The sequence below is a fragment of the Poecilia reticulata genome, chromosome 17, assembly GCF_904066995.2.
Source record: "Poecilia reticulata chromosome 17, P_reticulata-male-v2, whole genome shotgun sequence".
Classification (NCBI taxonomy): Eukaryota; Metazoa; Chordata; class Actinopteri; order Cyprinodontiformes; family Poeciliidae; genus Poecilia; species Poecilia reticulata.
The window spans coordinates 12615327-12632758 of record NC_088846.1 but is presented as its reverse complement, the minus strand read 5'-3'; the positions used below and the strand labels follow the sequence as shown (position 1 = coordinate 12632758).

Genomic DNA, 17432 nt, shown 5'->3' with positions numbered 1-17432 from the left:
AATGTACAATTAAAACATGATGTCACATCCATTAATGCACATTTCACATTTCAGAAAACAGGTTTGAAATGATTTGGTTCCATTGTATCAGCCCGTACTTTGAATCTCTCTAATCTCTAATTGTTGGAACAACAATAAAGATAACAAAGTGCCTCCGCAATGCTAGGAGGCCTATTGCAGGACAGATAACGAGCTCTCGGTCATAAATAAATCGAAATGTAACTAATACAGTCAAGAAAGTGGAGGGCTTTAAATACTGAAGTTCTCATATTGGATTCATACGTTGACCTCGCTTTGCTCTGCGCACGACTTCTTCCATGAAATAAAAATGAATCTTTCACAGCTGGTCCAGAATAAAACTCTCAAGCATCGAGCTCTGCAAGAATTAATTTGAAAACCCCTTTGCACTGTAATCTGACCCTTTTGAATATTAGAATCTCCTTTGGTTGCATTTCAACTCTGCAAAGTCCACATGAGAAAATAATATTTTTTTGTCCAACAAATCTTCTACAGAGGACTTCATTCTTATTTATTTTATATATCCTATGTTGTCCTTTGTGATGTTTTCAGTGCAGAAAATTACTCTCAGAGAGTCTCAGCAGAAACTTGTGCTAAATACAAGGTTTGTGTACATGTGAAACTGAAATAATGGTTTGAAAGTTTCAAAATTGTTTTGTGCATTTTTTTTTTGCGCATTCACGTCTGGGCCCATTTTGAGAAGTGACGGTGTCCAAACAAAAAGAAAATCATAAAAACAAGACGAGCACAAAGAAGATCTTGTTTTTGTCTTCTTTGTGATATAGAAATAGTAAAAAAGGTAGGTGATGAGAAAAGAAAATTACTATTTTTTTTAAAGTACAGAACATGCTTTTTCCAAAGGTGTAATCATGTGTTGAAGTTCGAGCTGCAGTAGTGTGTTGTGTGTAATTCAAAGTTTTTCTGAGAAGTACAGAAAGGTCCGATGGAAACAGCCCGAATCTCCTCCTGTTGATAATAATGAGATATGTCTTTGCAAGCCTGCATGTTCTTCTTGTGTTTCTCCTTAGGGAACACGTTATGTAATGTAATTTGACTTATGTTGTGCATGCTTAGCGAAAGCACAACACAGATGTTACTTAATAATGGCAGTAAAGATAAGCAACAGGGTGGCACTAAGCGTTCATGCCATACAAATACAAAACAGAGCAGATGGAAAGGGAAAAATAAAATAAAAAAATGCACAGATTTAAATCTGTTTTGAATGCTCCCTTCAAGGACGAGGCTCTCCCTTGGAGCCACAGTTTCCGATCTTCTGCAACCCACAAATCAGCACCTTAAGACTAGTCAGAAGAAATGAGCAAACATCTGGTGGAACTAAGCTGCTAAGCCCATTATAAGAGCTACTTCTCAGTGAAACTATGTTCAAAACTTTCTTAAAGTGTTAATAGAGGGGCAATGTTGTGATAACTTCCTGAAGTGAAGTGAGTGTCAGAAAGAGCAAGAGTTTCTTAAAGAACCCAATTTCAAGGGGTTAATTTATGAAGTCAAATTTCTTTTAAAGAACCATCTGTAAGATCATCCGTTTGTAACGTTTCATACACTGATTCAGTTTCTGGCAAGGCATTAGTCACTTTTGTCATCTTTTATCCTTAAACCATGCCTTACTGTTTATAACGTTTCCACAGTTTGATTATTAAGTGTGTTTATTAATCATTTATAAGGGAAGGTCTCAGTTTAAAATGGTACAATAAAACTAGCACCACACATTTCATCATGTGACAGCCTCCTTCTCTTCAATGGAGCAGCAGTTCAGTGGTTTCAGTTTTTGTTGGTTTTTGCTTTACTTTTTACCATTTGATTAGGTTTTTAAAACAAAGTATGTGCTTAAACGGACATTTACATTGCACTGGAGCTCCATTTTCAAACTACACGTGCTCAGTTATGAGTCTCGCTCTGACACTATTCCCAAAACATTGTTGTCGTCTCACAATTTGACAACCCTTGTAGAAAAAAAAAGCATCGCTCCGCAGTGACGGTAAATCAGTTTCAGGCGCTGCGTTCTGTCTCAAAAATTGAACGCACTGTTGTCCCTGTTATGACTTTCAGGGATTCAGACATATTAAAGTTTAAAAGTGCTACTGTTTGCTTCTGGTCCAAGATTAAAACTGTTTTCTGTGTTTTTATTTTTTGTTGACAGATTCCCAGTAACGACAGGAGATTTCACTAATTGCAGTTTAATTCTCCACCTCCCTCGTTGCCTGGGCAGCGATAAGACTTTCCTGTGATTAAAGCTGGCAAAGGTAAGAAGTGAATGTGAAAGCACGGAGCAAGTACTTTCTGTCATATCACATTGGCATCAAAGGTCACTCTAAATCACCTCTGACTAACTTTATCCAATTAATCCATCTAAGAGGCTTCCTTCTGGGCCAATCGGTCCTCCGTGCTGTCAGCTAAACACCGGATTGGACGTTGATAAGCTGTGCTGTTCTGCAGCGCAGCAATTCAACTTTGTCCCTTCAAACAGACTGTGGCAGTTCTCCTACACCCTGTCGCCACAGAGGAGCGTATCGATCTGATTGTCTGTTGCACTCGCTCTCCTCCTGGATAGTTTCATTGAAATTTCATCAGCTACTTTGATGTCAGGATAATGACGCTGACAACAGACATGGTAGGATCCCACTTTGTGCAAGAAACTGATTCAGCATGAGTGTTTAGTGAAAGGAAATGGAAGGAGGCGAAACCAAGCGAGACAGATTTAGTTTAATCAGACAAGTGAAGGAGGAGACCAAACAAGTGATGGCTTAATTAAAAGGATTGTGTTTCTTTTTTGTTGCTGTTGTTGTTGTTAAGGAAAATAAGAAAGCTATAAAAACTGTGTTTTTTTTTTCTTTTTCTTTTAGGAAACAGAGAATTCCCTTCGCCTAAATCACTTATGCTTTCAGGAGCACGGAGGAATGGACATCTTTAACCTTCTCGGGAGCACAGAGGAGTCAGGCGGTGACCACCGGTGGACACCTAATGATGTGCGTTCCTGAAACATTCAACGCGGTTTGCTCCAAACTCAGTCGCTCTGAGAATACAATCAAAATCTCATATTCATTTAATGTCACAATGAAAGTCTTTACCCTGCATGTTAAGCGTGTTGCTACCAGCGGCCAGGCCTGACTGAGCATAACATTGTTTGTATCTGTTCTCGTTTAACCCTTTCCTAGTATTTTCTGATGCTTTCTGACAACTTGCGGTTTAGCTCCACTTCTCATGGGCATGGATTTTTTATTCATTTTGGGATTTTTACTTTTTGAATATTTCTAAAACATACATTTACAATGATTAAATGCAAATTGTGCTTAATTTTATACTAGCAAAATCCTACACACAGGCTCAACTAGACAACTCTGCTAATAGTTGGATTAGGAACCAAGTTTTAGTAGTGATCAGCAAGCTTCTGGTGTAATTAAAAAAGCTGAGTTCATTATAACTGGTTGGATTCCTGCCATCTATGAGCTCAATGTTGACAGTGACACAAGAGAACCAGCAGGCTTCAGGCATGTTTGAGGCTATGAGCTGTTCTTGACCTTCATAACCAACCTTGTTTTAGTTTGGGTCAAATAATTGAAGCATGAACATCACAATGATCCCTAACACAAATTAAAAATAGTTTGGACATGGACAAAGCAGGCTAGCATAAAACATCTCTGATGCTTTGCCCCAAAGTTGAGACTTAAACCCCTTCTTCTCTAAACCCTGGTTCATGGCTGGCAAACAAACAAACTTAAATCAAATGGGAATGTTTTAGCATTCATTTCAATGGACACTAAAATACTAAAATACGTTCTTTGCTTGCCACAAAAAGTGTATCATTTGGCAACGACATGCTAAGGAACATTTAACCAAACTGCAGTGGGAGTTCATGAACACAAAGCTAGACTTAGATTTGAAATGGATTTCATTCTGCCAAGAGGGGAAATTTTTGTGATGACAAATTGCGAATACCATTTTCAAATGGCATGTTGAAAAGCTTTTGGTTGTTTCATGGGAAAGCTTTTATTGTTATCACAGCAATAATAAAATGCTTCCCATAACTGCTGTAAAAGCTTGAACTCTGGCTGCTCCACTCCAAAGCATTAATAACATGTTGATCAAATTAAATCATTATTTTAAAGCCAACTTTTGATTCTGTGTGGATTAGACGAAATCAAATGTAACCTCAAATTTATGCACTTGATTCTGTTTTTAAGTAACCCAAGTTACATTTTATGGAAAGAGGGAGAGTGGCTGAAATGCGTCACTAAAAGCCCCAGGTTAAGTTCACTTTCATGCCCGTGATGAGTGTAATAAAATATCTGACCAGACCTTTATCTTCTTGTCTGTGTTTGTGTACAAACAGCGAAGGTGTCATAAGGTGATGTGCACTTCTTCTTCTTCTCCTCAGACTCCAAGCCCTCAAAGCAGCAGTACTGATGACTTCCTGGACACTCTGCTGCATGATTCCTCCTCATCCCCCCTATGGTCACCCCGCACCGCTGACAATGGTGTTAACAAGGACCTCCTGACTGACCTGGCAGACAGTCCCCATCCAATCTCCTGCGCAGGGTTCCCTGCCTTCAACATTCAGGTTTCCCCCCAGCCTCCAGATACCGAGAACTCGCCTGCGGCAAAAGAAAAGCTGCCCGACGTGTCCATTGATCTAGGTAAGGCCACAAAAGTGGAGACATTTGCAGAAACAGATCAGAACCGGGACATCGCCTCTGCGGGGAGAACTAATTTTTGTGTTAGGAAAACAAATTGAACAGCAGGGTTCTGCAACTAATGAGCAGTGAAATGAGAACATTGTGAGGTATTTTTCGTCGTGTTTGTCTCTGTTGTGGTGTAATGAGGACTATTAACTGCAGGTCTGGCAGCAGGCATTTATGTCTTTTTTTTTTCTTTTTTCCCCTGTTTCACTTCATTTGGATGATTAAAAGCTTGTTTAAAAGTGGTTCAGGACGCAACGCCAGCAGCCTTCTTTTGTAAAGTGCTCTTTTTTAAAGATAATAACCTGACCTTGATGAAAGAAAAACTGTAAATAAATGAAGTCTGAAACATCTGAATGACGCAAAGCATCAGAAAAACATTTAAAAAATAAATAAATTATATTTTTGATCCTTTTCATATTTTGTGACGTTATAACCACATACGTCTGCGTATTTTGCTGGAATTGCGTGCTACAGGCCAACATGAAGTAGTGTGTAATGATGAAACGGAAATAACATGGTACACCGTTTTCAAATGTTCTTGCAAATAAAAACATAAATAGTATGACAGATTCATCTTCCCCGAGTTAACACTTCGTAAAACCTCCTTTAAATTGCAGCTTAAACTTTAATTAGCTTTGGAAACATAAATTCTTGCCCGTTATTATTTTCAAAATTGTTCAAACTCAATAACATTGAAACACAGACAGGTGTTAGTTTTCAAGTCATGCCACAGACTGTAACTTTGGATTTCATTCTGGACATTGACTAGGCCATTCTATTCTTTCTTCGTAATCGTTGCATTCTCTTTTGTTTCCTGTTTGAACGTTGGATTTGAGTCTCCGCCTGTGGCTCACATCCTTTGTCCCCTCTACAGGTGTGTTTTTCAAGGATCGCCGCATTTTTATCTCCTCTCATCATCCCAGCTACTTTGATCATATGAACTAATTAGAGAAAATACTGTAGATTTGTGTTAGAAAACGGACAGAGGGAGTCTAATTAACACAGAGGGATCTGGAAACTATTAGGAAAACTCTGAGGTTTTGCTGGACATCATTAGTCCACAGCTCTCTCACATTTCAATCACATTGGCATCTGGATTCTTTCCATTTTCAGTCATTCAGCTGCGGACTTGGTGGCTGTGCATAAACGCATCAACGTGCGACAGCATGCAGATTGCATAATCACACTTTGGTCTGAGATTGAGACTCAGATTGAGGCAAGCTTCAACTTTCAGACAGATGGCCTCAGTTTCAACTTCAGAATGTTTTGATATACAGAGAAATTTATGGCCGGCTCAGTGACTACAAGGTGACCTTCACCCCCGCCACACGGTTGAGCATTGGTATGCCACGCATGGGGTCATATGGTGCTGTGGACATTATTGCAAAACATTTCTATTTCAGTAATGTCAGTCCAAAGGACGTTGTTCCAGAAAAGGCAAGATGCTTTCCCCTGAAAATACTTTTTTTTTTTGCAACCGTTCTGCTGATAACCTCTGCAAAGGACCTGCAGCCTGCTTTAATGCCAGCCGTTCTCTTGATTGATGAATGCATAGATAGGTTCCCCTTGCTGTTGATTAGCTAATCAATGCATTTGATTGGTAGAACCTCCTAGCTTCTTACTCACTAACATCTTATGTCAATAGAAAAAGAGATAGAAATACCAAGAAACAGAGGGAAATCATTTTTTTTCCTATCCAGGAATTTATTGTAAAAGCCAGTGAAGACATAAAAACTAGTATTGCATATAATATGGAAGCTTGCCTTATATTGATATTAATGGTAATATTTAAACAGACATATTTTGTCCCAGGTTCTGTATCAAGGCACAGCCACGGAGAGGGTTTGGTAACTTCAGGCTCTGCTTTTCTTTCTTTCTTCCTTTTTTTTTGTGGGATGATATGGATTTGTTGGCATCTTCAAGTCATGACCTTCAGCGAGCAGCTAGCAACCGAGTGTGAAGGAGTCGGGATGAGAGCCAGTTTCTAGTTTTACGGTCTGTACATCCTCTGCAAGAACAAAGAAGTTTGACCTCTTGACTAAGACTACAAGAAAATCACAACGTCACACATTTCTTTTTTCACGCGCTCACAACTATTATCTTGTGAGACATAAAAGTTCGTCCATATAAATTGTTCTTCAGTCTGAACTTGAATCTGTCATGTGAAATAAGCAGAAGACAATGGGGTAGATGGATATTTTCCTGGTAATTTTAGAAGTGATAAAGCATATGGAAATGTTTTATTATGCATCCATTTTATAATGTTCTAATACATTATGCTTGTAAGATATTCTAGATTAAGAGAAAACATTTTTTTGTATGTAAGATTAAGGGAAGTGGAAATCAGACAGCAGAAGTAAATTTGGAGCCAGGAGAAACATAAACTTGCAGATTAAATGTTTATTTAAATGCTTGGCTTTAAAAATATATTTATTTATTTATTTTTACATTTTACTTAAGCTGAGTTGAACAAAAATATGAATTGATGAAAGTCACATTTTTCTGTTTTGACCTTTCAGATAATTTTAATGAAAGTGTGTTTCATCTTTGAGGGCTCGTTTTACAGTTTTACCATTTTCAAGATATCTGAAGTGCGATATCGTGGCTGTAATATAAGAACAGGAACTAAACAGAATAGTCGCGATCGACGCTTTTGTTCAAAGCGGCTAACATCGTGCTAGCAGCGGGAGAATAGACCCCGAGAACAAATTGGAGCATCGTCACTGATGAAGATAATCTACCAGCCCCGCTGTATGAGTTCCTGCTCCTGTTGTGTGAAAACAGCTGCTTTTGAACTGTGACAAATTCAAACTGTGACAAACCATGTTAACTCAGTGTCTCATCTATCTGATACCTTCCTCTTCCTCACCTCATCAGCTCTTTTTATGCCTCATCTGCCTGCGGCGCTCCTTATCTTCCCTGCCATATCCTCCCTCTCCCCTGCTTCAGTCCTGCTCCTGAATAGGATGCAACCAAAAATATAATTACATCTCAGACTTGTATCGTTCCATCTCTTGATTTTATTTGTATATAAGACTTATTTTCAAAACTGGCCTTGTAGATACAGCAGCCTCAGTTTCACGTCCTGACTCTGTTGCTGCTGTAGCAACAAGAGAGATCTCCTCCTCCACATCCTCCTGGCTCACATTTGCAAAGCACAGCTTTCCCCCACCCCCTCCTTGTTTTTCCAGAGGAAAAGCTTTTACACGGTCTGAAAATCACTTGACCAGTCAACAGCAGCTGCAGGCTCGCCTTTCACTCACTCTTGTCACTCTCGCCCCTTAAAATCTCCACCAGCCAGAAAGCTCGAGGTAGATGTGGTGCTTTATTAACGAGCGGAGCAGCTGAATAAATAAATAACTTTCTGGGGGTTCAAAAGCATGACTGTAAACAGATCCGTCTTCCTTCTTGACCTAAAATACAGAAAATTCTTGTGCGGCACCCTGTGCTACTTCCTCTAACGTTTGAAGGCGACAGAGCAGGAGCCGCTTTTTCCTTAAACCCAACTCAGTTTTGAGTTACATTCATCTGGTTTGTTGTTTTGTTTGCTTTTTCTGTGTCATTGTGCAGGCTGGGAGTCTGAGGGCTGCCACGAGGAGTTTGGCATTACATGCTACCTTTCCAACAGCCAAACCCCACTGCTGCCATCAAGCCGGGCGCTCACAGTGAAGGACCTGCTTTTATCCAATCTGGGACAGAAAGTAAGAGAAGCTCAGCATCTGTCTGACGCACGTATATTTCCTTAAAGGGCATATTTCAGTATTTTCTCTACTGTTTGTTTTTTATTTTTCATGAGCATGTACAGTTTTCTTTATCTCCATGTCAGAAACTGAAGAACTATTATTTCCACAAGTATTTTAGGTGTTCAGGTGTCTTAGTGCTGATTTGATTTGCTGTCAATTTGGCCGAGACTCTTGTGAATGAGATTTTAAAGCTCATTCAGTGTGCATTTGTAAGACACGGGAGAAGGAAGTCAGTAGAAATGCTGTGTGAGATCAGTAGGTTGGAGACTTGGCAAACTGGCATCCTACTGAGAGATTTAAAGTGACTCTGTGATGACGTATAATTTGTATATTTATTTGGCTCAGATACTAAGAAAAAATTGAGCTTGTGCTGCAGCCAGTTCATTCATATTCCTAGGGATTGCTTTTGGTGGGAGATGAAACATCTGTCATTTTCAAACAAATTTACCAACATTTCCTGCATTGAGGACCTTTGGGAAAAGTAACAGTGCTCACACTATCGTCTTCTGTGTTGCCAATAATCCAGCCAACCACACATTCTCATTGGGAGGGTCTTTGTTGCTAAGAAAACAATTGTTTCCTGTTAACATCAGGAAGTCCACCTCTTTTGTTACAGACAAAAAATCTTCATCCATAGATGGTAGTGCATCTTTTTTTGTTATAAAGGCAAAGCTGCTAATGTTCGAATGTTGTCAGAAATGTGTGTCTTAAAATGTCTTTCGAAAATCAAGAAAATAAGGACTGCGATTTATTTATTCCACATTTTCAAGAGTATTAGGAATAAAATATGATGAACCTTTTCCGCTTTTTAATCAGTATTAATGAAAAACAATAAGAGTTATTATGTGCCTTGTTTTCAACCACAGACCTCCTGGTTGCAGCCCGCTCTCCAAAAAGCAGGAAAATTATTTTCTGAACTAGTATTCCACTTTAATTTCCTTCTCCCACTTGGAATTGTGTTTGACAGGCACAGCGAATCTCTCAGCAGTCCTTGCAGGAGCTCGTGCTTAATGAGGATGAGAAGAAGCTTCTAGCTAAAGAGGGCATAAGTTTACCCTGCAAACTGCCCCTGTCCAAGGTAAATGAGCAGGTTACAGATGTAGCGCTCTTCCTGCACACACACACACACACACACACACACACACATGCACACACACACACACACACACACACACACACACACACGCACACACACACACACACACACACACACACACACACACACACACACACACGCACACGCACACACACCCTGTGCCAATCTGATTCACAACTTTGAAAATCTAAATCTGGAGGCCCTGTTACACAACCCTTGCCAACTTCCTAACCCACTTTTGTCTCACTTACCTTTCTCCTCTTCACATTTTTTCTCGTCCTTGTTCTTACATCCGTTTCATCTTCGTGACAAGTTTGAGGAGAGGATTTTGAAGAAGATCCGGCGGAAAATCCGTAACAAACGCTCGGCTCAAGAAAGTCGGAAGAAGAAAAGGGAATATGTTGACAGGCTGGAAGGGAGGTAAGAAATCAACTTACTGCAGCAACGTCACCAGAGGTGACATTATTAGTGAGTGAGCTTGACCTAGAAAATTACAAGTTTCATCTGCAATGAGTTGTACATCCTGAAACATCCTGTAACCTATCGACAATTGCAATATATTTAATTATCTTTTAAGTATAAGAGGTTTTGACACAGTCACTATTAATAATATTAATAACGATAATTTATCTGTTGTGAGTCTTTTGGGATGAAAGCACAAAAACATTCATGATGCTTTCACTGATGGCTAAACAAAAACAAGAGCCAAACATATTAATGTCTTAAAATCCCGGGTAAGATACAACTGGAGAGAGGTGAGAATTTTTTAACAAGAATAATTTTTATTGTTCATCATACAGTGCCAACCCAACCACAAAAAAAAAACTCTGCAGAAGCTATGCTAAAGCGGATGTTATCCTAGCAACTTCTGTTTTAGCAAAAAGTCCATTGTGGCTTTTGAATTTTGTTGGCCCTTATGGGGCACCATAGAATTCAGCCTACTTAGGAAATACGTCATTGAGAAGCTATTACTGTTTTTTTTAAATATTTGCTTGGCCACAATTTAGGAAACAGTATGATCGATTTCAGTGTTGCTTGTAATACATAAGTAGTGTTTTGCAAAAAGTGTGAAGAAGTTGTTGTAGTTGTGCAAATCTGAGAACATGTTTTCCACTTAGATTGTTACATTTTGATAATTGTGTGTCAGGTTTTAATTTTAGCGTGTTGGTAATTGCAAGAAACTGTAACTGGAAGTCTAAGAGTGTTTTTAAAAAGTCCATCAGTGTAGACTATTAAACATTTTTCATAAACTATTTTTCAGGACTGAACAGCATCTAAAGCACTGCAGACCTAATTTGCATAAGGTCAAGATTTTATGATTTAGTTGAAAGAATTAAACCGAGCAAAAATAGCATCCATAGGAGGATTGCGAGGCTGAATCACTGTTGATCAACAAAGAACACAAAGGCCTGTCTCACATTTTCCCAAAGAGACCTTGAGGGGAATCTGTGGATTAATGAGGCAGATTAATAGAGATGTTACGACTGCTGTCGTAGTACAATCTGTCGCAACAGATTGATTCTGTTCTCCTGGAGGATAATGTCTGACCACCTGATTGTGAACTGAAGCTCAAGCACAACTGGGTTATCAAAGAAGTGTCCATATGGATATGACTTAAATGTCTTGGGGGGCCATGAACAAATGAACAAATTTATAGTTTTTTTTAATCATTTGTGACACAGTTCTTATATTTCCTGGGAGCATCTGTAACTCTAATTATCCCAAAGACATATTCCCTCTATTAGCGGTGACAGCGATATCGATTCAGTGGAGGGGACGTGCGCCCGGCCTTATCTGGAACTGTCATGTCACAGAACGATAAGAACTGTGGGACATTTTGATTATCCACTACCTCATTCACTTTAGGCCATAATCTCAGGGAACATTTAATGCCATAGAAGGCCACCACTGATCAGCAGGCCAAACACAAAGAATCTGTGACGTAACCCATTTATGTAGCAGAATCAACACAGAGACGCACTTAGAGTGGCTTCGCAAAAGTATTTGCACCATTTGTACTTTTGTGTTTGTACTTTTCATATGACACAAGATTTTACTCTTTTTTTTTACTAATCAAAATCCGGCAAACGTGGCATATATTTGTCATCTGCGTTAAACTAAAGGAAACATGTCAAGCTTTCGAGATCTCACAGGGCTCTGCTTAATCCATCCTCCGGGAATAAATGGAGTGACAGGCCGTGCGTGAGATTATTAATCAGAGAAGCAGCTACGATGCCCGGTGGCATTGCTCCGAAGCTGCTGCAGAAATCATCACGGCTCAGGTAAAATAATCTGTCAGCAGGAGCTCTATTGTCATGACTTTGAAATTCATAACAAGTCCTGCTCGCAGTTTGCTTCAGACCATGAAGGACACGCAGCAGATGTGAGAGAAAGTTCTCAGACTGAACAACACCAAAAAAAGAAGAAGAAGAAGAAAAAAAAACCATTTCAGCTTAGATGCAAAACACTCAATGTGCAGTGGAAAACTAACACTGAACACACCGTCAGAGAAGCTGGTTAGAGTTAACAGGAAGATCAATGCGGTTAAATCTTGGGCAACTCTGACAGAAAACGAGTTGGAGGCTGAAAAGACTTGAGACTGGGGTGGAGGTTTGCTTTGCAGCAACACAACCAGCCCCACCCCCAAAAAAGAAAAAGTGTGTGGTCATAGCATGAGAAAATGTGAAAGCGTCAAAGCAAGTGCACACCTGCTTTTGCAAGGCAGCGTAAATGATTCAGTGTGCTTGGAGGGAATATTTTGCACATCTTGCTGGTCTAGTATGTGGTCAGCTGCCCTGCGGCGTGTTGGTAAACCACCAAATCAGGCAGAGACGCACAGCAATGTGATATCCAGCGGTGAACCAAACCAAACCATCAGAGCTAGTCTGTGATGCAGCTGGAGCAAGGCTTAAGCCAAACTTGATGATGATGCAATATGACTTATCGGGAGGGAAGAAGCTTTGTCGGGATTAAGCTCAATTTAGGCATTCTCCTCCCTCTCTGTCTCCAGGCTGCGGAGAGCCTTTGAGAGCCTTACCATGCAAGCTGCCAGCCAGCAAATTTGTCAGCAAGCATGGAAAGCATGGAAAGCATGCCAGCCTCCCACATGTTGGCAGTTTTACCTTATCACCCTCTTCCCCCCCAAATAAAATAAGGTGGAAGAGCATGCAGCCAAGAGCAGCAATGTCTCCGGTTTGCTGTGTTTTATCACTAATTAACCCTTAAGTTCAGGTTAATTATGTTGTTGTTCTATTGTTGTTTACAGATCTGCAAACTAATTCATCCATGTCAGGGAAGGAGGTAAAATAAGGGAGTTTATTGCTAAAACACAGATAATAATGCAAGTTATTTTCTTTTTATGAACCATCTAGTACTTTGCGCGATTTAGTCTTTTTTTAAATATCTTTCAGAAAAACTAATTAAACTTTTATTTGTGTTATTAATGCCTTTTGAAACTCTGAGCAGGCGCTCCATTCGTGTGCTGTTAACATTTCATTCAGGCCTGACCTCTGCTGGCTCCGGTTAACAAAAGTTTCATGAGATCGTCAGTGCTATTGAGCGGAGTCAACGTTCGCTCGTAATTAAACCAGCCTCACGCAGCGCATAGCAACGGGGTGTCATTATCAAGCCCAGGGTCATAATAGGGGATGATTCGGGGGACAGAGGGAGATGGGAGGAGGGAGCGCGGTTTGATTCGATGGACGGGATGAAGTGGATGATAACAGTCAGCCGGCGGATATTGGCAGAAGGGGGAAGCAAATCCTAACAAAACACTTTTCTTAGCCCTGCTTTTTGTTTTTTCCATCTTCTGCACATTTGCACTCTCATTCTTGTCTCATTCCCCCTGTCTGTTGCTGCAGGATGACGGCGTGCAGCGCCCAAAACCTCGAGCTTCAGAGGAAAATCCACAAGCTGGAAGAGACTAACAAGTGAGTTATCATACATGACTGGATCATTCGTTGTACTGATTGTTTGGTTTGAGTTTAAATATTTAAAAACTTATAAAACATAAAGTAATATTTTTGCAGAAATTTTTGTTGTTGATGTCGTTGGATCAGCAGGTTCAAATAGGAAAAACTTTCAGTTCATTAAAATAGGGAAAAGTGACAAACCCAGGAAGAAATACAATCAATGAGACCTTGAAGAACAAAGAAAGTTTAAAAGTAATATTCACATGCCACTTTTTTTAGGTACACCTGGCCAATTGCTCGTTAACGCAAAGTTCAAATCAGCCAATCAGCTGGCAGCAGCTCAGTGCATCCGGTGAAGACGAGTTGGTGAAGTACAAACTCAGCATAGGAACAGGAAGGAGAGGAGATTAAAGTGACTTTGAACTTGGGATAGCTGATGGTCCCAAATGGGCTGGATGCATCCGCTGGGATCAGCCACCACTCAGGTTTACAGAGTATCATCAGAAACAGGGAAGATGTCCAGGGTGCAGCAGATGTGTGGATGAAAATGGTTAGAGGTCAGAGGAGAGCGTACCGACTGGATCAAGATGGTAGAAAGGCAACAGTAGCTCATCGAAACGCTCATTGGAGCCGAGATGTGAGGAATGACACCTCTGGGGGTAAAATATGTAAAACCTTAGATGGCAGATGGGCAGCAGCAGATCACATCATGTACCGACCAGCTCAGAGCTGGACACTGAGGCTGCAGTTTATTTGGATAATCGGCAATGAAAATATAAATATATAAATGGCTTGATAAAGTAGACGGTAAATAAAAAATGTTAAATAAATTTTGAATTTAGAAAATAATCAATAAAAGAAAACTAAAGGCCACAATGAGCTAAAATCAGTCATATTAGATACACTATATGAAAAAAAAGAGATAAAATAAAATATGAAGGAAACTAATAACGTTGAAAAATGGAAAATTAAATAATTGTTGCCACGTTAAATTAATGCTGTTGAAAATGATGAATATTATTTTATGTTAAAATAAAATAATATTTTATTATATTATTCGTGACTTCAGGTCAGAAACATTCCTAAACTCATTGTCACATTGAAGAAAGCAGCTTGTTCTTCCCCAACGTTCCTCAAACAAGTCGAGGAAGTTCTTATTTTTTATTTGGTGTATGTAATATTTTGCACACGAGTTACTTTATTAAGGCATTTATCCATTTCTATGTTTATTGCCAATCATATGTCAGAATCCGGCCTCCGTGGATTTAAGGTCGCCTGGTCCAAAACGACTCGATATCAACAGCAACATTAATTAGGAAGCGTCACAATATGGTCTGAACAAAGTAAAAAAAAATGGATCCATTCTGTCTTTTATAAAAAAATTTAAGGTTATGAGGTGGTATAATGGTGAGGGGGTATTTTCTTCTTGGCTTCTTGCAGCAGCATAAAGCCCAACGCTCATCATCTCAAGCTGCTTTCTTCAGTGTGACAATGAGTTCAGGAATGTTTCTGACCTGAAGTCATGAAGCATTAAGGTGGCTCTAAAAGCCAGTGGGAGTCCAATCCGCTACTAGCAGGATGTACTTAATAATGAAGCGAGTGAGTGCGTACTTTATATTCTGCAGCCTATAGCCACGGTTGTTTTGTTAGACGAGATGGATGGATGGATGGATGGATGGATGGATGGATGGATGGATGGATGGATGGATGGATGGATGGATGGATGGATGGATGGATGGATGGATGGATGGATGGATGGATGGACGGATGGATGGATGGATGGATGTGCAAAAATACACAGACTAGATCGTAGACATAAACAAACAAACAAACAAACAAACAAAACAAACAAAACAAAACAAAACAAACAAAAACAAGCAGACCTGTCTTGTTTTTTTAAACTGCAATGCACAGTTAAGTAAAGTCAACAAAAATATACCCTCAGTTTGTGGATTTGGTTGCATATATTCACTTTATTTGCTGATTAATGGTAGTCTTGGTTTGCTTTCTATGACTAAGCTGTTAATTTTTCAAATTGCTTATGCCCCCCTGTTGTGAATCATGTCAGTTTTTGGTTGATCTATATTCACATAGCCCCAGGCTCTCCCTCCAGGGGCGCTGCTGACAGTCTGAGTAGGAAATGTTTTTCCATGCATTGTGTGCCGCCTCTCTCTCTCTCTCTGCACATAAACTGCCTTTGATACAAATGATATAACTTAACACCAAATTCCGCAGCTTGACTTCAATTACCATCCGCGATCCCGTTGCGTCGCTTCCCCTCTCTGACGCTGGCATTGCTCGGCCGTGAACCAAAAAACAAGAAAGGTCGCTGGAAGAAGCAAAGCTCTTCCTCTGCCCGAAGTGTGTGGCTTCTGCTTCTTTTTGCTTCGGTTGCCAAAGATCACAGATGCCGAGAAACTCGATGCCCGTATTTCGTCTGTGGGTCCCTTATGTGAAACTTTCACACAATCTCTTTCATCTTCTTCCGCCTCTCTTTGTGTTCACAGTGCTCTGCTGGAGCAGCTAAGCCGGCTACAGGCTCTCTTGCCTAATAGCTCCTGCAAAACAACAAACAGAGGAACCTGCATCCTGGTGAGATGTTACACCAAATACCCCCCAATTTGCACCACAGTGGAGCATGTTCAGACGCTCTGCTTCCTTTGTTGCTGATGTAGACGCGCAGGAAACGCATTAAAGCTGTACAAAAAAAACAAGGCATCATTACAACATTCTAGGAGTTTTCCCAATATGTCCCTGCTGTGTTTCCCTCAAAGATCTAGAAGGAGTCTGTTTAAATGTTTGAACAGCATCTGGGCTCATGTGTTTGTCCGGGGCTTTATGTAGGTCATGTCTCCCTTTTTCATTTTTTGTCCCTGTGCATTTGCTCTCTTCCTCATCTTTTGTTCTTTCTCTTCTTGGCTTTTCTTGGTCTGTGTTCACGTTGCAGGTTTTGCTCCTCTGCTTCTCTCTGCTCGTTTCCTCAAATATTCAGCCGGTACCTTACAGCCAACGCAGCCACGCAGAATACACAAGGACCGCAGGTCTGTTGACACACACCACCTCACTTTTGTCCAGCAAACTTACGCACACGCAAAGAGCACACATCCGCTCACCTCCTCCACGTCTCTGTCTACCAGCGTCGTCGCGCTCCCTGCTGTCGACGGGCGAAGCGGGAGAAGCTCATCCTCAAACTTTTTCACTTCCCTCGGTCTCCTGGGGCTTCGAGGACCTGCGAAGCCTAAAGGAGAAGCTCTGGGCCTGGACGGTTGTCTCCACGGTGCACCTCCAGTCGCCGTGCCAACGGGAACACAAGAACGGAGATGATTATGGATCTTGGCGGAGCAGAAACATGTAGAAGCAGCAGAAGTGTTGGCTTGTGTGTCAGCACTTTAATTGCTTTTTTCAGTGTCTGTGTTTGGCTGTTATGATTTCAGTGGTGCACAAACTAGATGCTACTAGCCAGAACCTGTGCGGTTATGGTCGGTAGGGAGCTACAGCCGCACTGATGTCTGATAAAACAAAACTAAACGAAAACAGGAAATAGGAAACTCCTCAAGGTTCTTGTTCACGTACATGAGAAGGAGATTCACCCCTTTATTTTATTATGCACTTTAAATACATATTGTTAAATATGTCAGGAATGAACTTTAACTTCCTCTGTAACATTTCAGTGAAATGATGATAAAGCACAGGAGCTAAAGAAGTTTTCAAAATAAAATTTTGCTAAAATACATTTTTTGCTTTTCTTAATCGCTTCGTGTAATCGCTTTGTGTAACTGTTCTGCAGTTACACAAACAGGAGGTACACATCAGTGCAGTTGTGCGCTTGTTGCTGTTAACAGCGCTCTGGGAACGTATCCATACCGTCAGAGTAAAGCCACAAACCTCAAAGAGTTTAACTCACAAACTGACGTAACACGGAAGGAAAACGTTACCCAGTTTTTGCGACTCTTTATCCACCAAAACA

General features: G+C 40.3%; 1 protein-coding gene across 1 annotated transcript; it reads left to right on the top strand.

Moving 5' to 3' along the window:
- Positions 1 to 1970: 1970 nt before the first annotated feature.
- Positions 1971 to 17196, top strand: LOC103460971 (cyclic AMP-responsive element-binding protein 3-like protein 3-B). Its single transcript, XM_081598394.1, has 10 exons — positions 1971 to 2647; positions 2880 to 3002; positions 4412 to 4670; positions 8286 to 8416; positions 9426 to 9536; positions 9868 to 9974; positions 13415 to 13483; positions 15973 to 16057; positions 16413 to 16506; positions 16603 to 17196. The coding sequence occupies exons 1-10, from the start codon at positions 2627 to 2629 to the stop codon at positions 16818 to 16820; spliced, it is 1218 nt and encodes a 405-aa protein (XP_081454520.1). The 5' UTR covers positions 1971 to 2626; the 3' UTR covers positions 16821 to 17196.
- Positions 17197 to 17432: the final 236 nt, after the last annotated feature.

Coding starts and splice junctions, on each gene's coding strand:
- LOC103460971 (XM_081598394.1), top strand. CDS start 2,627: ATGACGCTGACAACAGACATG. Junction 4,671..8,285: donor CGACGTGTCCATTGATCTAG/GTAAGGCCACAA, acceptor GTCATTGTGCAG/GCTGGGAGTCTGAGGGCTGC. Junction 16,507..16,602: donor AGAATACACAAGGACCGCAG/GTCTGTTGACAC, acceptor TCTGTCTACCAG/CGTCGTCGCGCTCCCTGCTG.